We start from the raw sequence: 27,631 nt of genomic DNA on the forward strand, positions 1-27,631 counted from the left end.
GCTTCATTCTCAGGATCCTGCACTCCAGCTTCCATTTCCACTGCTGTCTGCTGGAGCAGGACTGCTGACAGCCCCAGAACTCTGTGCAAGGACTCTAGACCAGCTTCTTCCTCTTTGGCACATGGCCTTGCCATGCCCTTGGGCAATCAGCCCTTTCAGACAGGACTCTGCTATGGGCTCTGAGAAGCAGGCTGTGCTCTGCAGAGGACAGGGACTTTTCCAGGATGTTGCAAAACATTGTGATATCCTCCCATTTGAACTATTTAATTATTTCAGTTGCATCCATGATGAATGTTTGTGTATTCATGCATTTAGTATAATGAATTATAGCATGACAAACATTAAGCCTGTACATTGAACCTGTACATTAATATCAAGCTGTATCTTTGTGAGCCATCTGATTCACTGATGGCAGCTTCCCATCAGTGTCTACTGAGGCTCAAAGATACAAAGCAAGTTGTATCTGACCATGCACCTTGTTCTTTATTGAAGGAACTACTTCCAGAGAAAACTGTCTCATGTACTTTTCTATGAAAAACTGTGATTTTTAACAAAAGCTAGTGGGCTGCACCTGCATCTGAGCTGACATTTATTGAAAAAATATTGAAAAACTGTTACGTCCAGTCCTGTCTTTTCAACCTCATACAGTTCTTCTACAGCAAAACTCTATGGCACCTAAAAAACCAGTGACATTTTTCCTAGTTGACCCCTCCACAAGCATATTTGTCATGTATACTATAGCCTTTCCTCTCTGACATTAGCCCAGATAAATTCTTTGTGTTTCATAGAAGACTTTTAAAACTATTCACTTACCTGCTGAGACTTACTCCTACTCAGACACCAAATCAGTCTAATAAGGAAACATACACAGCCTGCAGTACTTGCCTGCTGCTGGGGTGTTATGCTATGAGCCTGACTGGGGTCAGCCGATGACAGTCCAATTCAACTTGAAGTGGAAGTCACTGGTAACACTGGTGTTTATTGTCTGCTTTGATTTCCCAATGTTCAGTAACATGAACTCCACTTTTATTCTCCACATACTGGATGGTTTGGATGCTGTTTCTGTCTCCCACAGAAACTGAAGTCCTCACAGACTAAAGTGAAATGTCTTAAAATGACACTATGACAGCCCCTTGGCTTTGCAATTTACCCCACTTCTTTGAGCTGTAATACCTTGTATCTACTCACTTTCATGGCAAATATTGCTTACAGGAGAGGCAAAAGCAAGACACAGGCTGCTATTTATTCCTTACAAGTGAGATACTGTTTAGCTGATATTACATCTGTAGGAGATATATGTGAAGACTTCTGTTATACATGTCCTTGAATTGTGCTTTCACGGAACTTGGGGAAAGAGACGGGTATTTAAAAAATGCCTGTACAAGTCACTTATCCACAGAGTAAATGACACACAGATGAACACACAGAGCAGTACACCCACCTTGCCTTGCATGTCTCCCCTGTGTCTTCTCCCACAGCTTGGACAAACAGAGCCAGTTTGTCTCCACAGGCGTAAATACCCCCTCAGACACCCATGAGAGTCTGACAAGGGCTGAGTCAAGTGTGTAGGGGGACTACAGATAACATACCCACACAGTTAATCTGGCAGCCCAACTCCTGATTTGCACTATTCTGATTATTGCCTGCCAGGATCAAATGCTCACTGCATCCATTAAAACTTCCTCTTTTTTTTTCTGTCCCAGTTCAGAAAATCATCTCTAATTATACAAACATTAATACATGTACTCAGATATCATTAGAGCTGCCTAAGTAGGGCTGGAGGTGGTTATGGTTGTGCCCAAGCAGATGTGAGGAGGTGTCATCATGATGTGATGATGTGCAATAGCTAGGTACATAAATTCAGCCTGAAGGTGGGGAGAGGAAGACACCATAAGAATTGAAACTAGACTTTCATTCCAGCAAACAAAGTACGAATTCACTTAAAAAAAGAAAGTAAAATGAAATTTAAAAATCTGCAGCATAGCAAAAGAGGAACCATCTGTGTGAAGCAGAAATTCTACACAATGTGAATCATCACTTGTGTAAGCAAGTACTACTTACTTAAGGCTTATAGAATCTCAAAATAAATATTTGAAAAACTTCAGAGGCCTGTGTTTATCTCAATTTATTTCAACTACCCTGAAGTCCAGTGCCCAGCCTCAGCATGCAGCTGGGCTGCACAGAAAAGCAGAAACCTCCAGAAGTCCTGAACTGGAACATGTATTTGTACCTGTGATCACTGTAGTTGTGATTGGAACACACTTCCAATTATAATACTCTCTCCTGATACCTTCACACATTCAAAATGTATTATCCAGTGTGCAGTTTATTATTGGTCATTTTATTCCCATAAAAGTCAAGCAAACTCAATTTCTTTCCAGTGTAACACCTGCACCAATTTCAATCTAGCTCTATATTCACATGGAATTGAGCAGAATCCTTTTCCCCTTTGCTTTCTGCTGTAAATCAGATAAACATTAGCATTAGAGAAGGCAGGTTCTTGTTAAATAGTCCGCTGCATTGCCACTGAACTGAGTAATGAGGGTAGCCTTGCCTGAAGGATGACTTTGTACACTTTAATCAAGAATAGAGGTCAACAGTGAAAAAATTAAAGTTCCTATTTTTCCAGAGCATGTAATTTATCTTACAATTTAATCAAGACTAACACACTGCTTTATCTTAACATGTAATTTGTCATAAGAAGGCCAAATTTCCCCTAGGGTTTGGGTGACTGAAGACTGTCAGAGCCTAAGGAGATTTTCAAAACCATCTAACACATTTGAAAACACTACCATATGTATTCAGGCTTGTAGATGTCCTTTCAAAATCAAGCCCAAACTATTAATGCCTAAAAACAAAGTCAGAGGTGGTTAATCACACAGTACCAACTCAGAAAAGAAGAAAATGTAGAATAAATGAATGAAAGGAAGGAATGGAAAAACAGGGCTGAAGCCAAAATAGTAACCAAGAAAAGTGCATAAAGGAGAAAGGAAATCAAATTTATCCCTTTGTCAGACAAAATCACAAACTTGCTGTCACTCCCTGTAATTATCTCCATTGATCCAGCCCTTCCTGTCTGCTTCCAGACAGAGAACCAGAGGTCCTGTGCCATCTTCTCACACTGCTCTCCTTGGAAAATGGACAAGAAAAGTGCAGTGTCCAGCTATCCCAGGCTGTTATGTAGGTGTCTGTAAGGACAGGCCACATCTTCGTTACTATTATTTAGTGTACATTTTTGGAACCACTCAGGTCAGGATGGCGAGGGCCACAATTGCAGCTCAACTCTCACTGTAGATATGTTGCAGCTAATTGGAAGATGTCATGCAGACCTTGAGAGCTGAAAATGCTAGGAGGTAGCGCAGTGTCACCTCAAGCTAGTGCTTGTTTTTTCCCCCAGGGCCCATCTTGCTGCAGTGGTGATGAGTTGTATCATGATGTGCTGTGGGTAAAAGTAAGGCATCAGTAATCACAGATTTCACTCTGAAATCCAAGCTGCCCCTCTGAAGACACCTAAGGAACCCCCATTACAGTCTCACAGCTGGCAAGAGCAGTCCTTCATCAAAACAAGTAACATATGTCATCTGTTCATACTCCTATTCTCTGTGGACATGTAGGACTACAAATGAAGCATGAAGGCACAATGGAATCCACTGGGAAGGCAGCATAACTGGAAGGGAGTTTAATCTTGAGTATGAGACAGATCCAGGCACAGAACAGGAATACAAAATACTCTGCAGTGAGGAATGAATGTACAAATGTTTGCCCTCATCCACTGAGTTCCTGGGGCAGGCAATACCAATAAAGTGGAGGTATGGTAATCTTTAAGTTTAAGCTTGCCATAGCTCCCAGCCTTTCCCCAATGAAGACCTGCTGTTTTCCAGACTGTTTCTCCACATTCCCTTTGTAGACCAAGAGGGACAAGCTGTCCACCAAGTTGTGAGTAAAAGTCTCGATCTTGAGTTTCATGGAATCCTCTACTTCTAGCTCACAATTTTCACTCCATGAAACTTTGCTGTTGGTTAAATGTATGATGAGCATTTTTCACATCTCACTGAAGCCAGTTTGCAGGCTTTACAGCAGACTAAGTCAGAAGCTATTAGAGAAGGTATCAGGAGAGTCACTATATCACTGCGAGAAATTTCGAGTGTATTGAAGCATGGGCCTTGCTGTTATGAAGGCTTCTGAAGAAAAAAGAAATAATATTGTCACGCATGTCCAGATATGAGAGCTCAATTAAATAGGGCTTAAACAAAACCCTTATCAGACTTTAAGTTTTACACTGAATGGACTTCTTAAGAGGTCACCTAAAGACATGATTTCTGAAATATCTGTAGAAGAACACATACCATTTTTCACACTTATTTCTCAGTCAGACTCTCCAACAGGTTGCCTGAGCTGGCTAATATGGGGGGATACATTTTGCTAATCTTCCAGGGACATATTTAATAGGTCTGGTGTTATTTGAACTTCCAGGTAACAGCCATTAGTAAGGGCTTGGCTGCACAGAACTGTACTGCTAACTTGGATCCATGGAAAACTGTTATGAAATGGAGCATCACCTGTATTGCATCTCCAGAAGTTCTGCATAAATAGAAGCACTTTCTCTCTTTGTCTTCTTCCAATACATTGATGACTTTTCTGTGCTTGTGTAACCAGATCTGCGTGAAATGATGGGTAGTAGCAGCCTGGAGAAATGGGGGGAAAAACAGCTTTTATTCTCTTGTGTAAAATGTCGAAACATGGATCAGACTGGCTGAACATCCAGAAATTCTTTCCATCCCATCCTTGGATTTGCCAGCCCTTCTAGGATGTCTTTTTTAAAAAATGAAGACAACTTACGAAATTGTCTAGCTTGAGTAAAGACAGATATTGTTTCCAATAGGAGGGGTGAGTTTATTTTGGAGTTTTAAATTATCTGTTTTTAATGTCTTATATTCAGGGATTCTTTTTCGTTCCAAAATAGTCAAAGATGCTTTATGTCATACAAAAAGGTCCCTAAAAAGTGTCTTCTTTGTTTATTTAAACGAGACATTATCTTATTCTTAGCATTTAATATAATCCTTTTGGTGTTCAATAGATCTTGTCCAAGTTGCTGATCATGTAAAATTCCATCCAGAAACAGTGCAAGAATTAATAAACAAAATATGACTGCCCAGCCTTACGGCAAAGCAAAGTGCCCATTTGGGTACTCTTTTTCTTGCGTAGACAAAATGAGGGGAAAAAATGTAAGTTGATTATCCTTACCAAGAACAACTGGTGGAATTGCATCGTTCATCATAAATGGTCCTTCGGTGACAAAACTGAGAGGGAGAAAAATAATGTAGAATTTTTGAAGATTTACCAAAGCAACCCTCTTCAGGATTTCTTCTGTTGTTGATGTAAACATTAAAAACTGGTAATTATGATCACTTAAATTGATGTTGTGCGTAGCGGCTACAGAAAGTTATGACAAAATTCTGTCAGCAGTTTTCTGTGAGTCTGCATTCAACAAAACTTCAGGAATAAGCAAATGGAATGTACATGCTGTATATGCTTAGCAAATACAAAGCTTGAATGGTTAGAAACATGGCCAACGAGAATAAAAACTGCTATATATATATATATCTATGCTGCACATAATGTTATGCTGAATGCGCAAAAAAATATTTGCCATCTGGAGAAGTCATAGATGGAAAGTGTTTGTGTGCTGAAATGGCCATAAAATAGGAAATCTGACATTATTTTTCCTACCTTTGGCTGCGGAGTTTGTCAATGCGTCTTTTGTTGAGAACGTTTTAGTGTCAAGCAGACACCCTACCTTTAAGGCCCTCAGCTTCATAAAGTTTTTGCCTTTCAGAGGCAGGCAGTGCACGTCTGGGAGCAGCCATTCTTTTGGCTACTAACAAATAGACCAGCCATGACCCAGAGCAAAGTGCAGTCCTCCTGAGAAGACTAACAAGCCTCCAGACTAATCCTCCTGGATAAATCAAGCATGTCCTTTATCTTCAGCATACCGGCAAGTGGGAGGAAACATGTCCCACTTCTTTGCCAGCCCAGCCAAAGGGCTTTGGGCAAGGGCAGACGGCTCAGGTAGATTACTGCTGTGGGACAAGAGTAGCTGGAGAATGAGCAATCCTCATGAAGGAAGTACAGGAGAATAAATATCACAAATCTAGCACTTTTAGAGTCTCCAGAACAGGAAAATGTGTAATACTAGTTGAGGGTACTTATTTTTTGTTAGGTTACTTGTTGCGGTTCTGTAACTGCCTTCTTCTGTAACAGGAAACGTAGTGCATTTAGATGCACTACACAGTGTATCATATAGTATACAGTGCATCATATAGTACATTACACAGTGTATCAAATAGTACATTATTTTATGTTATTCACTGAATTCAGCTGCAGTTTGATGCCTGAGGATAGTAAGTCATCCATGTAAATGAAGCAATAAATGTTTTTATTCAGTTCTCCACAAGGAAACAAACAAGGTGGCTTCTTCAACAAGACTATTTTCTGTCAGAAGACAGATTTACAAAGGAAAGGTTTACCTCAAATAACCTTAGACTAGAGATGTAACCCACTACCTCCTGCCCATCAACTTTGTAACAGCAGATTTCTATATTAGTAATCAAGACTAGATCCAGCTGCTGACACCTATAGCAAATGATGCCAGGTCATAACAGGACACCATTTCGTGCATAGACTGTCTAACCTGAGTACTTGAAATAAACTTACATTTCTAAGATTTAGTATTACCAGCTTTTCCATAGGAAAGGTGATATTTCGACTGGCAATTTTCAACTGCAAGTAAAATATTACAGCTGGAAAAATATACATACTGGAATTCACAAAATTCCTGTGAAAACAAGAGAGGAAGTCTTCTCCTAATTTGAAGTTGTATGTGGAAAAGACATTAGATATTGTCATAATCTGAATTGAAGCCCGATATCTTTAACCTGTGATTAATGTGGAAAAAACAATGACTAACGGGTAAAAATAATGTCTATACGAGCAGTCTTCAGCTTTTTATTTCAGCTTCTCAGATTGTGGAACTTTAGGTATCAAAGTGGAGCACATATCTGGAAAATCCAGCCTAAAAATGCTACTGTTTAAAGAGAATATCCTGGAGAAACGTATAAAGTCTGCTTTCTCTCTCTCTCTCTCTCTTTTTTTTTTTTTTTTTCTTTTTTTTTTTTTTACTTTTTATTTTCCCCATCTTTCTTCCTAGCAGGACAGCAAGGTTAGTGAAATTATAAAGAAACTGAGCATAGCTAGGATAAATCCAGATTTTGAGATGACAAGTCTAATCTAAACCTGTTCAAGTCAATCCTTGAGGCAGGTGATAGTCAAATGTCCCACTCAATGAAGAGCAGGAAGGAAGTCCACAGATTCATATACTGCTCTGACTACACTTTCTAACAAATCTCACAAGAAATGCCAGACATTTTGATCTCATGTCAGGGAATATGTGCTCTGTACAGCATGAGCACTGCAAATAGGACTTGGATTACAGCTTGTAATCCATCACTCAAAACTAATTGTCTTCAACAGGTTTGGGGCACATATTTGGATCCTGTAGACTATGACAACTCAACAGTGGTGAAAGTAAATGCATGCTTCTGTGGGGTCTGGAAGAACACAAAAATATTGTGGCAACCAAACAGAAATAATTATGCACAAAATACACTGAGATCTGGATTGCAAGGCTGCTTGCAAACCTTTTTTTTTTTTTCTCCACAATAGAAACTATGGGCATCTTGGAGAGGCTAAAATTACTAAGAGTCTGCAAATAATTGTGCCCTGAAACCCTAGAGGCCAAACACTAAAGGAGAAGAAGTGGAGGAAGCCAAAGGCACTGTGCTTTTACCACAACTGGTTTTAATTGCTCCAATTATAAAACAAGAAACAAACCAAGGTCCTGCTGAGGCCAATGGTAAACCATTGGACTTGGCCCCACAGATTTTCTCACCATTTACTTCTCCCTGCTTTCCAGAAAATGGGCATTCCTTTTAGCAATATTCTAGTTCCTTATCAGCATGCTACTGTTACTTACCATATATAGACAATTCTGTAATCATGTATGGTTCAATTTGCAGCATCAAATATTGGCTTCAGTGTTACTTTCAGTTTTGTGTTTATTATCTCTCAGATATCTCACTGCTTATACTTACAGCTTAGTTCATTTTTCACACTTTTCTTCGTGACATGACACACTGCCATTATCAGCTGTATCATACTTTCCACTAGGCTAACAGGATGAAACAGGCTGGGAACATGACCAGTTCAGGTAAAATACAATCTGACACTCATTAACAGAAGCAATGTAAAGTGGACACTAAAAAACAGTCTCCATTAAGCCTGTTAGAAAAGGCTATGGATGCCACACAGTCAAGAACAGCTCTCAAAATTAGACTCACATTAATAAAAACCTATTGCTTAAACCTGTTTTCTACTCTCACTGCTAAAGCCAGCGTCATTTAAAGAAAGCTCCCAGATCTTGCAAAGAGCTGGAGTAAGGTGTCCTTGCAGTACTTTATATCCTTTTATCTTTCTGTGTCAGGTCACAGAACAATGAATCCTGTTGTTGTGTTTGTTTGTTTTTTAAGTAGGTAATTGTTTATTAATTGTTGGAGTCAAAGGCTGTAAGGGAATGACAAATGTGATGTGCATTGTGCATGACAGAAGAAGTGAACTACTTTGATAGAGAAGTGAACTTTTCCAACAGACACTGATCTTAAAACTCTGCTTGAGCATCTAAGGAGGAGGCAAACCAAATTCATCATGTGACCAGGTTCTGTCAGATTGTTAAGAGTTCAAATAGAAATCTTTTCCCTCCTATCAGATATCCTAATCCCTCGCTTGTACCCATCCTCAGCACACATAATTTCCAATTAGATACTAAAGGCTAATGCATCAGCTTTGGAAAGCAGTAGGTCTCCTTTTGCGTGGTCTAAGTGGGTAGGTGTGACACAGTTGCTTTGCAGCTGCCTGACCAGCCAGGGAGGGCAGAGGACTCTGAGGGTGAGGAGATAATGCAAACCAACTTTCTTCCACCCCACTCAAAAGGCTTGCTACAGGAAAATATGCTAGATATTTGTTTGCTTTGGCTTCAAGTGCACAATAAGGAACATTATATGGACAGCTGATCCTGCCTTTGGGCAAGGGAATAATGCAGAGTATGCTAGTGCGCTCTTCCCACCCATTTTTTCTGATAAAGGGATTGTGCAGACTGACAGTATTAAAAGCAATGACACACAATTCCCATCCCCAGAAACAGCTTGAAAAGCCATTCACTACTTAATCCACTCTCTATCCCAACATGCTACAGCAGCTTTGGATATTTACAGCAATGGGCTTGGGTGCTGTCTGAGGAGGACCTGAGCTGCCTGGACACTGCACCATCTGTACAAGGATCTGGTTTTCATAGGCTTTGCACTGTCAGGAGCATTGCACAGGAAGGGTTCAAAGCTTTATCAACTTTCCTGATAACGTTTCAGTTTTCTCAGTACACATTATGGAGGCAGAGAGGAACTCAGGAAGGTGGAAGAGGAGGTGAACTTGAAGGATGACATCAGAGCACTATTGCACAGTAGACAATACTCACCCGGGAATGAAGGGCTCTGTGACATGATGGGCTTATGCTGGGAAACAAAAGCTCTCCAAGTGGTCTTTGAGACAGCAGGGCTCTGACAGCAGTCACCATTGTGAGGGTAAATGCCAAAAATCAGACATTTGAAAAGAAACTTGGGAAGTACCAATTGGGGAAAGAAATCCCCATGCCTTTCATGAAAAGTTAATAAATGTTGAAGAAAAAAAAAAACCATGAAGGTGTAGGAATGGCTGTGAAAATCAACTTTCACATAAAGCATCAGTGCAAAATGCTTGGACTTCATTTAAAAGGAGAAAAGTGCTTTTCAACCAGGCTTCCTACTGAAAATAATAATAATAATAATAATGCCACTAAAGATTAAAGAGAAAATACATAGGATTAGTATATGAAGAGTAAATAGTGAGGAAGTTTGGGCTATAAGAGATTAGTAAGAAATATAAACTTGCTCTTGCTTTGCGCAAGACAAATGAGCCCAACTTTACTCAATGTGTATCAAGGCAAATGGAAACTAACAGAATAGTAAAGAAACTTCCCAAGAGTTTTCATTCATAGCCCTCCTCCTGGGACCTTCCCCCTCAGAGACTTAGATGTCCAGATAAGCTGCTGAATCTGCAGATTTTTGTGATGAGTGGGGGAAGTTCCTGCAGACAGCTTCATGGGCACATGCTTCCTTCCTTCAAGCATGAGACAATCAATGCAGTTGACTTAGTTCTGTGCAGAAGCCTGAATTGCCAGTGCACTAAGCTGTCTTCAGAATCACAGAATTAAAAACAGTGACTTAAAGCTTAAAGTGCATTATCCAATTTTTAAGTGCATACAGCCACAAGCACATGCACATATACAAACACATATGCTCTCAAGCAGACCAGAAAAATTTGTTATTCCAAAACAAATTTACCACACAGCTTCAGATAAATATTTGGATGTTGAAATGCCAAAATACTCGATAGAACTATCATTGTGGAAAACACATTTTTTATTTCTACTTCTGCTTTATATATGAAAAAAGAAAAGAAAAAGTTGAAGTACATTTAAAATACTTAGCTCTACTTCAGATAGAATAAACTATCTCAAACAAAACTTAAACAAAAGTAGCAGTGTAATTATAATTAAATCCTCTGTTTCAGCATTATTTTTCCCTGTCACTAACCCCACCTTTTCATTTTCAAGTGTGTCCATCCAAACCAGTTCCTTTCCCCAACAATTTTTATGAGTTTTGTTCAGAATCCAAATAGTCTTTCCTGGCTGAACTCTAGACTTACTCATCTCTACTACTCCCACTGTTGGCAGGGGTCAACCATAATCAGGGGGACTCAGGGGTATCTAAGACCCTGGGCTCTGCAGCATTGCAGACCACCTCTGCTTCCCTTGGTTCCTGCATGTTAGGGGAATTCAAACTCCTTTGAAGGACTTAGCTGGGTACCAAAGGAAGAGGTTAGGTGTTCAGGTTGCTCTGGTCACTGAAAGCAGATGGAGCTCCTGCCTGGGCAACTCAAGAGCAGAAAAATGAGGACAGATGCTGGAGCACAGTGTGGGCCAGGCATGAAAGAGTGGAGTTGTGAGGGAGAAAAAGGACCTACTTCAGAAATCAAGAGACTGCTGAGAAAATGAGCAGCCATGTGGAGGCCTGTCCCTGGGACTATGCCTGACACAGTCTAGGACATGGTTGCGGAACTGAAAACAAGAAGATAAAGTTAAAAGGCATCCTGTGTATCTGAAAGAACATAGACCAAATTGGAGATGTGATGCAACCTTTGATTCTCTCTCAGTCTCTGACTTTCTTCTTAGAACATGTCCTAGTTCCCCTTCAGTACAGGTCTTGAAATTTCAAAGACCATCACAAATTTCTGATATGTTCATTACAATAAAAGAGCCCAGACAGGCTAACTGAAATCCCAGGCCACCTTAGGTCTCATCAACAGCAATATACAAAATCCCATATCCCATACTCCTACCAAGTAACAGCCAGTTTCTTCCTACAACTCTACTGAAATTTAGCTCTCCTTTGTAAGCAAAATGTTGGCATAACCCAGCTCTATTGTAAGTAAAGATTCATAATTCATTTTCCCCAGTGCATGTCTAGCATGTTAGTTGTGCAACATAGCTACTGAGCAGGTTAAGGCCAGCTGCATGGTATCCCTTGGCCTGGACATGCTCACTCAAGGCACTCCTTGCCAGCATCCTGCAAAGGTTGTTGGCACCAAGGATGGATTCTGCCCACACAGCATGAGGGTCTCAGGAGAAAATAACTGATCAAGCTGCACTCTGTACTACAGTCATCCTTCAGACCAAAAGGGATGGGACAGAAAACATCCCCCAGCCTGCACATTTCACACAAGTAGAAATGACATTGAATCCACTCAATGAAGGAAAGAGTCTGAACCAAACCCTATTCCTGTCCTTTGGGGCAGTCAGTTCACACCAGTGTGACATGTACATTGTGGTGAGCTATCTATGTCAATGATTAGCAAAGCAGTTGCTTCCCAGAAAATTAGTGAGTTTTGGTTAGATTTGCCAGTTTTTGGTTTTACTATGTTTAGAAGAAAATTAGATCTAAAATCATTGGTGCAAACTAAATATATACAATCCCAGACGTCATAAATGTGAATGTTTCTGTCTGCTGCATAATCAAAGTACGCAACTTCCAAAATACTTTTCAAAAAAGTTATCATTCTGGCCTTTCCTGGCATGTTATTTAAACTATACCTACCAAATGGACTCATTTAGAAATACATACGTCTTTCAGAAAGTAAATAAAGTTCTTTTTTAGAATATGTTCCTATATTTGTTGCCAAGCTCTCAGGGAAAAATATCCACTAATGTTTATCACATCAGAGACATAAGTCAAACTTTTGCCAATGCACTCACTACATTATACATTATTTGGGATAGAGGAAGGGAATTATATCTCATAGAAGTACCTCATATTAACCAGCACTTATACTGTGAAGACGTGCAGTTTGCATGAAGAAGATTGCTGCAGCCCAGAGACCTTCCTGCTAGCACAATGCGAGAGCTTGGCGGGGAGGCAGAATGGGGTATTCCAGCCCTAATTCTGACTTTCCTGCACTCTGTGGGTCTGAACCAGGCGCGGACTCACCCAGTTTCTGATGGGTGATTTGCAGCCAAGTTGTAAACCCTGAGTATAGGCAAAGAAGATGGAAACATACATAGACTGCCTAGTAACCACAGCATATGGCACTTGTGGGCACCACTACAGTCACAGGCCTACAGCTGAGTTTCAAATTATTCTACTGAATTACAGAGAGAGCTGTAATTAGGCTCCCCTCCCCTCAACCTCATTATATACAGTGGTTTGCTACCACTAACCCCATTTTCTGACAACTTTTGTCTATAAACTGCTTAGTATATCAAGATTTTTTCTGAATGTTGCAATCTGATATATTAAGGAGGTAATATAGCTTGAGTAAGACTGTGTGTTCCAGGATAATGATTTTCTGCTGTCAGTTCAGGGCTGAGGCTCTTTGGATTTATGTCTCTATACATTTTGGGGATTCACTAGCCAACTAGTGGAGGGAGCCCTGCAACATGGAGTTAATCTTTGCTTGCTAAGAAAATCCCTGAGCCTGATTCATTTTTTATAATAATAATAATTTGGTAAGACCATCATAGAAATAAAAAATCAATATATCCTGCCAGGACAACCACTCACTTTTGGGAAGGTCAGGTTCAAGAGGTGCAATGTATGAGCTCCATTTCTTCAGCATGTTTGTAACTCGTGGCTCTGGAGTCATACAATACTGCAACACGTTACTCAACAGTTGTTTAATTTCACCTCCTGAAGCAATCACCATTCAATAGAGGAGGAAAAAAAATGTGTCTGTTTCAGCACTGACTATACGGAACAAGACTGATTTCAGATCTCAGTTACACAAATACGCTACATCAAGAACACAGCTTTTGAAGAGAGTATATTATTTCAGCTGTGGACGAAGGCAAGCTGAGATTTTGATACAATATTCTTAGCAATTGAACAAATCTAGAGAAATCAATAGTATTTCATGAAAATTTATTCCTTTGGAAACATTTTTTGTGATGTCCCATTTTTTAGAGAAGCAAGAGCTTATTTTATGCAAATGAGTTGACTTACAGTGAGAAATGTAAAGAAAAAGACAGAGCACATCAAAATTCCCATATGGAGAAGCTCTAAGGAAAGGGACTTGCACACAGCTGTTTGCACAGTGCCTGGTACAATGGGTCCTAACCTGGTTATGCCCTTTAGTTGCTATTGCAGTGCAAACATTCAACAACAAAGAAGTTGCAAGTAGTGCTAGGGTCAAGCGCAGCTACCGTATCTGCATTGTGTGCATGCCTCTATGAGTGCTGGGGCAGATGCTGCAACCTCATCCATGGCAAAACTCTCTTGCTGGTCCTAGCAGCTTTAGCTCAGGAGCCTGTTGGACCAGCCAGAATTCCATCAGGTCATTCCCATCATTCCTGGATGTTCTTATTGCTGTGAGAAGGCATTTCTGAGAGGACAGAGGATTGTGACCCAATAAGAAAGGCCCAGAGCTTGAAAAGCAAGCTTTTGACAGTACAAAATATCTGCTGGACATCTTGCTGCTTCTTATACAAAATACTGTGTGATCATAGCAGGTCTGTCTGAAACAATACTTACATATGTGCTGGTCAGTAATGTGTATCGTAACTAACCAGAATAAAAGTAATACACTGGGAGACCTGCAGCAGTCATGACTACTCCAAAATCACCAGAAAATGAGTATGTCCTGATCTGCATTAAGCCTCTCCAGTACTGTGAGAGCATTTGCCAGAAAGGCTGTCAGTAGTTCCTCGGCAGTTCCCAAAGCCCTTTTTAATCTCTTCATAGGAGAAGAAGCCATCACTGGGGTGGCCAACAGTCTACTCCTGCAAAGTCCCTGCTGCCTAATGATTCATCTTTATACAAATGACAGCAATAACACAATTCAAGACATATGCTGCATTCTTCATTCAGATATAAAATGCAGATATTCTCCCTGAGTGAATGGCACGAGACAAATGACATTTCTAAGACCCTGGAGACAAAAATGGGGCTGTCTCGGTTTTGGATGAAATTTGACAAGTTTCAAGTTCATGGGATTTCTGTGATTTTTGAATAAATTTAAGCAATGTGAAAGACATGAAGACACATGTTGGCTGCAAGAAAGCAAATGCTATTCCCAAGTTCCTGGTACACAGGACAAATGTCTCTGTGAATCCCCCCAGGGGACCGTGACTTTGGCTCACACAGGCACAGAATGAATCTGGCAGATGAGAAAACCCAGCCTTGAATAATTGACATCATCGGTGGCAGAGGGCTGGGAAGAAATGAAAAGCATGTTGGAAAGCTAAAAAAAATGTGCAATTCAATTTTACAGTTCCATAAAAAAGGCAAGAGAGAATTTCACAGCTGGCAAGAAGTAAGACCCAAGCTCTTAAGTTTCACTTCCACCACTGGCTGACATTTATAGTATTATTTATAAACAGCCCTTACGAAAATCAGTCAAGTCGTAGTTCACACCACTATCATAAAGCAAAGCATTATTGTGTACTCATTGTTTTCAAATGTGAAAAAACACAGAGTGAGGAGGATGAAATGTATATGGTTCTCCAGTGTGTACTTCAGCCCAAAGCCCAGTGTTTGCTTTGCAGACTATGAACAACCCAGAAAGAATCATTAAAGCTGAGTTAGAGCTCTACTCTCTTCTAGTTTGGATATTGATATTTTTAATAAGTACCTTGAAGCATACTGTTTTACTCATTAATCATAATTGTTGATCTGCTGAAGGTTTAATTCACCTAACCATTACCCTGCACTTCTTGAGATGACTGAGGAACTGCTTGTACAAGTGTGTATGCATAACCCCCTGCATCGTGAGGAACTAAGTTAAAAACTTCATCTCAAATATGTCTGAATACCAGTATGCAGGGTACCCAGGAACTCTGCTTACAGGGGTATATTCCATACCTGTTACTGAATCTCAGCTAAAAAACCATCTAGCATGGACATTGTGTCAGTGGCTCTAATATTTCAGGCAGCAGCTGAACTATTGTTAGGTTGAAGAGTATGCACTGCTGGTCACTCCACTTCTAGTGCAACGATCAGGATGAAAAGACCACATAGAAACACGCAAAGAATGGCAATATAGAATGAGAGCAAGTGAAAATACTCGACTGTGTCTTTACTTTTTTTTTCTCAGAGAATGAAAATTAAATTAAGAACAGTTGAAATTATAGAAAGATTACCTTGCAATTACTTTTCCAGGTCAGAAAATGCTGCAGGAACCCCATAGATGCCTTGGATTAAGGGAATGACTCAATTAAGGGAATCACAGTGAAAGAGAAGGCCATGTGGCTACTGCAGATACAGAAATGCTTTTAAAGTGCTCCTTTGCTAATGAAGGTAAGTAAGAGAAGAGTGTTGCAGAGACACATACATCTCCATCAGGAAACACGGACTTCCTGTTGCAGGCATCTCCCATCATCTTTGTTCAAATGGCAGGAGGGTAACAAGACATACACACCAGAAGCAATAAGCTAGATATCTCCAAAACATAATTATATAAAACAACTACTTTTGCTTTAGTTTGATTTTAGAAAGGACTCAGTTCTACATCTTGCATGGGAGAAGCTGAAGAGAAGTAGGTCTTTGTAGGTTTAGACATTGAGGATTGTATTTTTTAAAGCTGTCTGGTCTGTCTAAGCATTTTTCCATGCTTAGCAAGACAAACTTAATAACCAGGAGAAAGATCATCTAAAAGAGTTTTCAACCTCCAAATCCAAAAGGGCGAGCATGTTTAGGCCTACTACCCTCTTGACAAGAAGATATTTTTGCCTGTCAAGCTGTTGTTACAGGAATGTAAGGCACCTTTTAACCCTGCAGAATAACTGTTTTGTGCCCAATATTTAAGTGTGTATTCGGGATTAAGTTTTTCAACCAAAACAACAAAAAAGGAAGATTTTCTGACATGTACCTGCATTGCATATCCTGTTTTAGTAGGTCTTTGAAGGGTTAGTATTTCTTGTCTAAAAGTGCAGATTTTGATTCTGTCCTCCTGCTCCTTTCGTAAGGATTAGAGTCCCACACACAGAGCTGCTTTTAACACCCTTCTGCAGAATTTTAAGGTTTTCCTGCAAAACTACACTAGCTGTAATCACAGAATCCCAGAATGGATTGGGTTTTAATGGTCCTCTGGGCCCACCTGCTCCAGTCCCTGCTCAAACAGGGACACCTAGAGTAGGCTGCCCAGGTATAAGCTGAGGCAGCTTTTGAAAATCTCCAAGGATGGATACCACTATCTCAATGCAATGGCTCATTGCTACAAACTGTGCTCTATCTATGAGCATGTAGCCATCCACACTGAATTTTACTAAAAGTAATAATAAAAAGGGAGGAAGTTGTGGTATTTTCAGGAAGGTATGACTGGATCCACACAAACACTTGGGAACAAAGTTTATGCAACTGCTCTACAAAAATCTCAGCAGATGTTTCATACGGTTTTCCCAAGAGCAGGTTTATAGTACTGAACTCAGTATTATCTACTTACTGTCTTTCAGGGATTCCACATACACTTACTAGAAGATGCAGGGTTGATTTAGACAATGTTCATCTTCATTCCTGGGCAAAGAGGCTCCTGATGATTTTTCTTTTTTAAAAGCAATAAAATAAAAATGTGTCGCTGCAGCCAAGAAAAAACTGCAGACTGCTGCTTATCTTTCAAAGTGACAGCTCCTCTGATTACGTTCATTTTAGCAGAGCACAAAGATTTGAGCCGTTTCTGAGCTCTTAATTTAATCTATTAACATGATCTCCCATTGACGTGGCTGGTCAGGTGATTAAGGGTCTCACACCCTCATTTTGATTTCCCTCTTCTGCAGTCCTCAGCGTTCCTCCCTCCTTAAAAAAATCCAACCTACTAAAACACAGCATTCAGTTGGCTCTACATTCATCATATATCATATTCCTCCTCTGTTTGGGAAAGGGGGGGAGTCTCCACATTCCCAATACTCAATTGGCATTCATCTCCCCTTCCTTCCCCCCCCCCCCCCCCCCCCAAGGAAAAAAGAAAAAAAGCCACAGAGAAACTCCAGGGCAAGAGAATTCATTCAGGCTTGGGTTTTGAGAGGTGAATGTCAAAAGACATTTGAATTTAGATGGTTTCCAGTCCTCCAATTTCCACTTGTGTCTTTGGGCATTGCAGACCCCTCTGCCAGACTGCCTAAAATACTTCAGAACTGAGCAAGCTAGCAGGCGGAAGCACTGGGCCACGTCCTCCTGCCATTCCTGGCAGTACCATGGAAAGACAGGGCGGTAGAGATGCAGAGCGCGTCCTCCTCTGGCTGCATTGCTCAGCCTCAGCCGGCTGGGCTCTCAAAGGAGGCACTGTACAAGTGCCCAGCGCTGGGTGAGGGGGCTGCTCCCGCGCCTGGATAAACGAGCAGCCTAGCAGCTTGTTTATTTGTTTGTTTTTCTAGGGGAATACAGGTTCACTCATCATTACAATAAGCACATTGAAGCAAGCACTTAGCCGACGCTATGTCTTCCAAGCCCAGAGTAGTGAATGAATGAGGCCAGTAAAAGCTGCATACTGCAGAGTCTTAGTTGATGTTTTTCAAATTTGGGCCAGACTGAGGCACCCTGCTTTAATAAGTATTGCCGTGAGCATTGTAAATTAATATTTTATATTCCCTTGAAGTGCCTTTGGAGGAAATTAGCCTTCATTACAGAAGCATCTCCCCTGTAAACACAGCAAATACCTCTACTGACAAGGACAGCACTGTGGGGCAGGCAAGGAGAGCAAACATTGAGTCTGGGGAAGAATTAGACTGATTCAGCAGCTGCATCCAGTGGGTAGGCAAATCCCTGCTCCCAAGCTGCAGCGCTCAGCCTTCTGCTATAAAAGGGCCCATATTTCTATCAGGGGAGCAGCACCCCTAGCCCTACAGAGCTACTGAAACATCAAGACCCTTGTGCGGCTACCAGCAGAGAGCTTCACTGTCCTGAACTACCAGACATCACAAGGAAATTTTGGTCACACTGCCTAAACCATAAAGACAGCAAGAGTATTCAAAGCTTCAGAGCTTTGACACAGCCTGACAAGCACTACACTGGTTTTGGTGCTGATGGGGAGGTTTCTCCACAGCTCAGTGAGCCCATCTGAGTTGAGCTAAGCTTCTCAAAATGGATTGTGCTCTCATCAGAAAGCAGCCCAATGCTTCTCTTCACAGCAAAGTGCTGCTCTCATCCTTTTTTTTTTGATGAAAGCAAGTTGGTATTCACCAGGAGCAAGCCAGAGCTATTTCAGACACGGAAGACAGAAGACACAAATCAATAGAAAAAAATAACTTCTTTTTATTTACAAAAAAAAATCCAAATATTGGATGTTGTAAACAAAATTCACAATCTGTTCCCTCTAGAGTCTGTTTTCCATCAGCTCTTTTTCTTTCTCTGACAACGCCTATAGTCAAAATGTTCCAAAAGAGCAATCCAAGGAGCAGTTTGCTGCAACAGGATGCCTTGCAGAAGGCAACAGTTGTAAGGAAATCTGAGGGAAAGCAAATCTGCACAAACTCCTACAGACTGCAGGAGCCTGCAGTGCTTCGGCCAAGCTGTCTTGAAATTTGCAGGCTTTTTCTTTTTATTTATTTATTTTTTACTATTTATTTTGTTAGCAAACCGTTATTACAACAGCAAAACAGTACACTGATTTCCTTTCTCGCAAGGGAAACTCTGCATAAAGAAAACCGTACAAAAGAATATATTCAAATAGGAGCTGAATATGCAGTTACAGTTTTTCCTTTTCTGTGCAGTTTTATCTAACACACTTCATTTTCTCAATTAAAAACAAAAAACAAAAACCATAAAACAAAACCTTTCTTTGAACTGGTTGGAGCTTCTGACACAATGCAAACCAAACATTAAGAGGTGTTTCGAAGATCTGTGTGAAGGCCTTTGTGCAAGACAAAACAAAAATATTTTAAGTAAGTGCAATAAAGCTAGAAAAAATATCATCTTTTTGGTCTTCTAACTGCCCTTCTATTTTTGGAAGAGGTGTTCTTGCTCTAGGGGGACAGCTACATCTATGAAAAAAATAAGTCCAATTTCAAAGCTCTCAGTTGTTTCACGATAGCTCCACTGAACCAAGTTTAGCTCCCTCTTGGTTAGCAATAAATTCAGCTGCAGCACAAACAGTTTTACTGTAATCAGGTCAACGTTTTTAATCAGTTCAGCTCTTTAAAAGGGGCACTGTCTCTTGCAGCAAGTTGTAGCCCTGCAGCTGATTGGATGAGAAAAATGAAGTCTACAAAGCAAGAATGCGGTTGTTAACTTTAAAAGTATCAGTGTAACGAAGGGCAGGAGGTGGGGGGGAGGGAAAAATAGTTTTAAAAAGTCAAACTTTATGGAGAGGAAGGTGTGCAAACCGCAGGAATAAACCAGCTTTGAAAAGGGGTTCTTATTTAACTCTTGGCCTGAGCTCACGCCTTCTTCCCACCTCTAACACCGGGCACCTTTTAAACTCCCATCACAGATACAACAAAGCTCCACCAGTTCCACCACTTGCTCATTAACATATGCAAAACAGATCCAGAATACCTATATAATATATATAAAAACATATTATATATGTATCAAAATGCAAACGCTGAAAGGTGCAGTTTAGCTCAGAGCCCTGCTACATGCACTATAAGGTAACTAGCTGCTGTCAATCATAAAAACACAATAAAATTTGAGCGGAGAGGAAGTAAATCAAAACTTTCTTCTAAGCAATGGAAAAAGGGTTCTTCAATGGAAAAAAAATATACACTGTCATGTACTATCAGCATTCTGTGGCTGTGGCACCGCTATAGATTCTCAGCCCCCTCAGAAGAGGGGATGACTCATTCATTTGCTGCAAATAGTTGCGGCGAGAGAAGACATACCACATTACCAGCTGATCCTATTTCCCCAGCCCTCCCCGTGTTTCCGCTAGGAACCTTCCTCGAGCTGCCGGCAACGCAACGCTTTGGCCAGCACCTTCCAGCTCCACCAACAGACACGGGCCCCAGCCTGTAAAACGGGCCCTGCTCTGGCCTCAGAGAGGAGGAAGGCCTCAGGGGGGAGGAAGGGTTGGTGGGGACAAGGTCTCTGAGCAAACACAGCAAAGGGCAACTAAACAGATTGTACATTTCCTGAAGAATTCACAGGGAAGGTGCTTCTGTAAACAAATCAGGTTCCTGCTAGATTGCCTTCAGAGTTAAAAGTACAAAGCGCGACAAAAATAGATGTACCTTAGTAGCTCTGTAGGGAAAACACAGCCGGGACACAAGTCCTGTCCTCTCTAGCCCCTGCCTTCACAAACATGAAACCATGCAAAGATGCACGGTTTTCTCTCAATGCCCTGAACTCCTTTTTCTTTCCCTCCCCTGCCCCCCACCCCTCAGTAAAAAATAATTGCAAAATATCAGAGTCAAGTGTCATTTAGTTATCAGGGTTCCAAAGCCCAACAAAAATCTAAACACCCTCAGGGATGGCACTGAAGTGAAAACAACAGCAGAGGTTTCATTTTCCCCCTGCTGGTCTTTTGGGAGAGGAAATGAAAGTGAATAGGTATTGTTCCAATGTAAAGTGATTCCATTTAAATAAAGTACAGTACTGAACTTGTAAATGCAGTGTGACAACCAGATCAAAGATGTTTAATATTTGCATAAAAATATATATATATTTTATATATATATATAAAATATAATTTTAAGCAATCGTGCAACTCTTAAAAAGGGTTCATTTCACATTTACTAAATTCTAGTGGTCCTGGAATGCATCACGCATCCTATTAAAATACTCCTTTAAATATTAACAATTAGTGTTCAAATCTCCAACTAATACAATATCCTTTAGCTGTCAGGGGGTTTAAATAAACCTATCTTTGATCCACGTTCCACTGAATTACACATAATGGAGGTATGCAGTCACAACATTAGTGGGTTAAATGTCAAAATGGCATTACAGTACAAAACAGTTTAAAAAATAAAAATAAAAAAAAAAATAATCAGCTAGTCATATGTTTCCCCATTTGTGGAATTATTATGGCTCACAAGCAATCCACTGAATTACTGTAATCCTAGTTCTTGCAACCAAAGACATTATCTGAATCCCACCTTAATCCTGACTGGTTCATTTACTCCAAATTTCCCAGGTGTGGGTTAAAAATTCACTGCAAAGTGCCCACTGTCCTATGACATCCTGTTGCAAACTGGAAAACACATAGTACTTTATTTAAACATTCCTTAATTGCTACATTTTCCTAGACCACATTAATATATATTGTGTGTGTGTATATATATAGATAGATATACACATGTAACATGTACATATATACACACACAAACATATATACACACATACACACACGTACCTAGGATAATAGCACACCGACATAACATTTACTCTATACAAGTATTTGCCAAGAAAAAAAATAGGGCATTTCCTCCACCACTTATTCACAAGCTTATGGTTGGTTTTGCTTTTAATCCTTGTGTCCCTGATAAAACAAAATGCATGGTTAAACCACAAAACTAGATTTTTTTTTCCTCACTTCAAATTTTATGAAGGCATCAGGCACTTTTGATTACTATTGGTGTGTACAAATACAGCAACATCTTTTTTTTTGTTTGTTTTATATATATATATATATTTATATATATATTCTACTGTGTCTTTGCTCAGATAACTTATTTGTGAAATCTTTGGTCCTTGAGCATACTTAGTTTGCCACAGCTGTTCTCCCTGCATTCTCACATGTTAAAAATGGGAGGCACGCACACACAGCTGGAAATAATGGACTTTGTCATCATACGTGTTTCCGTTTTTCTAACTGTACCAATCTACTACTGTTCATTTGGAGCAAGCTGTTTCTGATAAAGCATTCTCTATTCAAGCAAGCTATACATTCTACACCGTCAATCCATAGACGGCACTTGCTGCAAGCCCCAAATGCAGTAATTCCAATATACATTTTAATTCAGCTTATCTCTGCTTTATGCCTCTACTTTTAATTCCTGAATATATATATAGAATTGTATTTTGAGATTTTATTTATTTTTTTTGTTGGTTTTTTGTTTCTTTCATATTCTCCCTTTTGCAGATCCCATTCTAGAGTAAGAATAAAAACGAAAGAAATAAGGCTTTCCCACCTTCTCTATGCCAAAGCTATGGGAGCAGATACTGCCAACCCATATTGTCATCAAGCATTCCTCCCTCACTTATCTCAGGGGAAGCTGGTTGCTTTTAATGACAGGCCTCTTGTGCTCTGGGTAGGATCCAATTATTTTGGGGTTCTTTCTAGATCATGCTCCCATTGTTTATTAGAAGAACCACAAGCTTTCACCAAGCTTGGAAACCAGAGCAGATCATCATTGCACAAAGCACCCCATTTCAAAGGGGCGCGTTGCCCCTTTCTACACATTAGAAAAGGTTCTCCCCACCGGGTCTACTAATTTAGATCCTTAATTACAGGGCAGCCAGGTAGAGTACGTGTGCTGCTGGCACGGGAACACCGTCTGCACCTGGGCAATATAGTAATTGCTGAAGTTGGCATCTGCTACGTATGGGGCTGGCTGGTAATAGCAGGTGACATTGGCCACATTGGGGATGATATTCTGCTCGGCTAGGACCCGGATGGCCAGCATGGTGATCAGATTCAGCGTCTGTCTCCTCTCATGTCCCATCAGGCACACTGTGCTTTCGTTCACCACACCGTGAAGGGTCATGAGATAGTCATACTTGCGGTCCTCTAATCCCACAAAGTGGTTCTGCAAGTAGGACTCCAGCTTTCTCTGCTGTTCTCCAATGTCTGAGAAGTCAATGAAAAACCTCGAGCACATGTATCTCTGCAGGGACTTAATCTCGGATTCAGAGGCAGCCCTAAAGCCCCTTACCAAAAGGTTGCAGTACTTCAGCAAACCGCCTCCTCTGATCTCTTCGGGGTTTCTGGTAGCAATGATCTTGTTGCAGAGGTGATCAAAAGCTTCTTGGAAATCCCCATAGACGCTCTCACCGATGATGGTCGGGTGAAATGTCTCAGTCATCGGATTCTCTGAGCATTCATAAAAAAGCAGCAGGGAGTCCAGCTTGATTTGGAAGGAATCAACACTGAATTCAAACTGCCGCCTCAGAGAGTCCACGAACTTCAGCTCCACGTTCTTGCCACTGTTGTTGGACAGGGAGATGAGACTCCACCGGTCGGAATCATTGCATACTTTGACCATTTTCTGCACGTAAGCTTCCTACAATTGGAAAGAGAATATGAGCAAACCCCTTTGCAGCAGCCACTTCCCATCTCCACCCAGCCCTAGCAGTGTATGAAAGGAGCTTGCAGGTAGGGACTGGAGGGGGACATGACATAGTAGCGCTGTCACTGCACATGGATGACATGGGGATGTCCTGTTGGGGCTGTCGTGCAAGAGAAGTCCTTGGCACCTCCGCTTCTTTCAAGCACTTCTGAATACATCTGCATGCAAACCCGAGGGTGCGCATGCCAAATAGCCTTGCACCCACACTCAAAAGGTCACTGCTATTATATCTTTCTTTTAAAAAAAAAAAACAAGCAAAACAAAAAAAAAAAGTTTCCCACTTCCCTTCCCCAATATAATAACAATAATAAAACAACAACAATAAAAACACTCAGCAAATGTTCCCTCTCTTCAACCCCGTTCTTTCAGTGCAGCTTCCGCACTGCCCCTCTGAAAAATCTCAAAGGCATTTGGCACGCTGCCTTAATGAACTGGAATGGGCTGTCAGCGGAGACGGAGCACCGCCGGGGCACTGAGACATACAGCGAAGTAAGCAGAGCCAGCGGCAACCTCCTGCTCGCCTCCCACCACCTCGGGTTTGGCACAACGGGCACCGCACCACCGCGGCATCCGGGCATGCCGGACGGGTCAATACTCCCGGCAAGCTAAATGGTTCCGAGGAAGGAGAGCCGAGTAGAACCGGCCAGGGCACCCTCCTGCAAGCTCAGCTTTCAAAGATGGGGGGCAGTGTCACCCGTAGGTGTCGGGTGAGCACGGACGCGGTGTCCCGCACGCTCTGCTCGCAGCAGGCGCTACACCTGCGCGCTCCGCACGCTCAATGAGCAGCTCTTGGGGCTTACCTTGAGGGTGAGCGGCGTGATCTTCTCCTTATTCACCCCCTCGGGCAAGAAATCCAAGAGGCAGTCCAAGACCACGTCTTTCACAGTCTGAAATTCGGCTTCCCCTTTGAGGTCGGCGCAGAAGATGAGATCCAAGTCCTTGTAGCCCAGGCCGCTGTCCTGGTGCAGGACGTGGCTGGCGGCCGAGCCGTTGAGCCGCACGTCCCGCAGCCCGATGCCCTTCTCCTCCAGCCGGCTCCGCACCACCTTGACGATCTGCCGGGGCTGCATGGCCAGCGTGGGGAAGTTGCCGCGGCCGTGGATGGGGATGGTCTCGCTGAGGATGCGATCCAGCCGCTGCACTTGCTCCCAGCTCAGCACGTTGCAGTGCGCGCTCTCGCAGCCTCCCGCGTAACCCCCGCCGGCCTTCTCATCGTCCGCCATGGTGCGCGGCCTCCGCGGGCTGCCCGGCCCCGCTGCGGCTCCTCGCTGCCCTTCCTCCGCGCCTGGCAAGAGAGGAAAAGCGAGCGGTCAGCGCCGGCAGCCCCCCCCGCCCCCGAGGCGCCGGGGGCACAAACCCGCGGCTTAGGTTAAAAAGAGGAAAAAAATAGATATAGATACAAAAATAAAATGAACGCGGGAGAGGCGGTGCGGGCAGGGGGAGAGCCCGACCTGCGGAGCCGCCGCTGCCCTCGCCCCCCGCCGGGGCTGAGGCCGCCCCGCGCCGTCGGTGAGGCCACCCCGCGCCGCCCCGCTCGCTGCCGCCGTCTCCGGAGCTTTCGTAGTTCTGCCCGGGAAAGGTCCCCAGTAGTTTTTATACGGGGTTTCTCCGCTCTTCCGGGGCTCCGAGTCACGGCGCCCGCGTCCCGCCCCCTCCATCTGCATGGCCGGCCTCGCCGGTGCCCCCGGCACGCCCACCCCGTGCGCACCCACGGACGGCCCCGCGGCTCGGCGAGTACTGCGCGCTTTGGCACCGCGCGGCGTAGAGCTGCACCGCCGCCCTCCCAGCCGGCTCTGGCTGCTGGCCGAGGGGGCAGGCAACAAGTGTACCCCCATCCGCGGGCCGGCGGGGCAAGGTGCGCGCCTACGGCTGCCAGGCATTCCCTTCTTATTATTAGATTCTTAATTTTCAACCCCTTTCACCGCCCCCGCGGCGTTCCCTTACGCTCCATGCGCAGCTGGCTCCGTAGCAGAGCGCCGGAATGCGGCTCGGAGCTGCGCGCTGCCCGACACGATTTTCAGAGCCTTTGGAAGGGGGAGATCCCTCGGAGCGATTTAACGGGGAAGCGCCGTGCAGGGGGCGAAGATGCCTGTAAAGTGCGGTGATTGTGGAGGAGGGAAAAATATCTAACACATATGTGTAATTTTAAAAAATACATATTTTTAATGCTCAAATCTTCAATTTTAATAATACTTGAATTTCCTGGTTTTCACCTGCTCCGGGTGAAACACACGTTATCCGATCCCCTGCAGAGCTGCGACGCGTCCCAAGGCCTCTTGCGCCCCCCGCGCAGCGCACGCGCAGGTTGCGCGGAGAGAAAGCGGCTGCGGGGGGAAGGGGGGGGGGGAATGGGGGGAGGGGGTGCGGGCGTTGCGTCACCGCTCGGGGCTTCGTGACGCGCGGTGCATGGGGCCAATGGGGGCACCCGGCCCCGTGACGCGCTGCCGCCCCGAGCGGGCGCTCCGCCAACCTGGGGGGGTTGGGGCAAGGGGGAGGAATGAAGATAGCAACCCCCCTCAGCTTTCGGTCCCCCCCGCGCCGGGGATGGGGTTGACGTGCGTCTGCTGTGTCCGTCTGGCACTGTGCGTGCTCCGAACCGGGCGAGCAGGCACGGTGTCTCCCACCCTACCCGGTGCCGTTGACCCCCGCTACCACCGGGGAGGCCCAGCCGACCGCCCGCCGCCGTCGCCGCTCGCAGCCGCGTGACAATAGCGCCCCCTGCCGAGCGGCGAGCGCTGCAGGGGGCACACAGCCGTGCAGAAGCGCTTGGCTTCCCGGCAGCTTCACGGTAGGATTTGAGGTGTTCTGGGAGTAAGGACTCGAAAAGTGCGAGTTGCAACCCGCGATCTCCTTCTGTCCCTACCCTGAGAACTTTGCGGAGCCATTGCTGTACTGGAAAGCCCTGACCTGCTGGAAAATGAGAGGTGCGGAGAATGGTGCGGAGTTGTGTGCCAAGGCAGTTATTAAAAGGAGAAAAAGAAAAAAAAAATAAGCAGGAAGCTTTTAAAATCGAGATGTGTGTGTACACATGAACTCAGGCTGAAAACGGGAGTGCTCTATCTCATATCCGCTGGTGGGGCCTGCCAGCCATTAAAACAAACATGCTAAGAGGGGCAGCGGCCGCCTGCTGAAGGCTTCTGGCCTCCCAGCACCCCAAGGCCCTGGAGCCACGGCCTCCCTGGGTCCAAGGGCCCAAAGGCAGACTTGTATTGAGGGAACTATGGGGGCCACAGCACCACCAGCCTGGGCAGGGCCCTGTACTTCACTTAGGAGAACCACAGAGCACAGTGGCACCTGTGTTCATCTGCCAGAGCAAGTTCTGCCCTTGGCTATAAGCCGGCTGGCAGTATCACGGGGTCAGAGAGATGTCCTAGGAGAGATCCGAGCTGCCCCCTTATTCCAATTTAAACTGGGCCATCCCTGAGAGTTTGAGCAAGGACTGGCTAGTGAGGTAGCGTTTAATTTGACTTCCCAGCATGTGGCAGTGAAACTTTAGTAGCATTAATTATAGCAACACCACAGAGTGTATTGGTGTCTTTACGCTGGCCAGTAGATTTTAATGGTATTTTATATGCATCTTATTTCTTTTCTCCTTCAAGTTGTTGCCACTTGCAAACTTTCGAAGGAAGATAGGCAGAAGCTTATTCTGGAGAACACCGCTGTGGTGAAGGAACTGTAGGAGCAACACTTTTCAGTTCAGAAAGATACATTGTG

At 43.2% G+C, this 27,631-nt stretch overlaps 1 protein-coding gene across 2 annotated transcripts; it reads right to left on the bottom strand.

Moving 5' to 3' along the window:
• Positions 1 to 18,917: 18,917 nt before the first annotated feature.
• TENT5A (terminal nucleotidyltransferase 5A) lies at positions 18,918 to 26,211 on the bottom strand. 2 transcript variants are annotated; one of them, XM_072333355.1, is made up of 3 exons: positions 26,131 to 26,211; positions 24,718 to 25,202; positions 18,918 to 23,851 (listed from the first exon to the last, which is right to left on the bottom strand). In XM_072333355.1, exons 2-3 carry the CDS (start codon positions 25,138 to 25,140, stop codon positions 23,072 to 23,074), a joined length of 1,203 nt encoding a protein of 400 aa, XP_072189456.1. In that variant the 5' UTR covers positions 25,141 to 25,202; positions 26,131 to 26,211; the 3' UTR covers positions 18,918 to 23,071. The 2 variants fall into 2 exon arrangements, with proteins under 2 accessions (XP_072189456.1, XP_072189455.1); XM_072333354.1 differs by lacking the exon at positions 26,131 to 26,211 and adding an exon at positions 25,369 to 25,540.
• Positions 26,212 to 27,631: the final 1,420 nt, after the last annotated feature.

This window comes from Excalfactoria chinensis, chromosome 3, assembly GCF_039878825.1.
Source record: "Excalfactoria chinensis isolate bCotChi1 chromosome 3, bCotChi1.hap2, whole genome shotgun sequence".
Lineage (NCBI taxonomy): Eukaryota > Metazoa > Chordata > Aves > Galliformes > Phasianidae > Excalfactoria > Excalfactoria chinensis.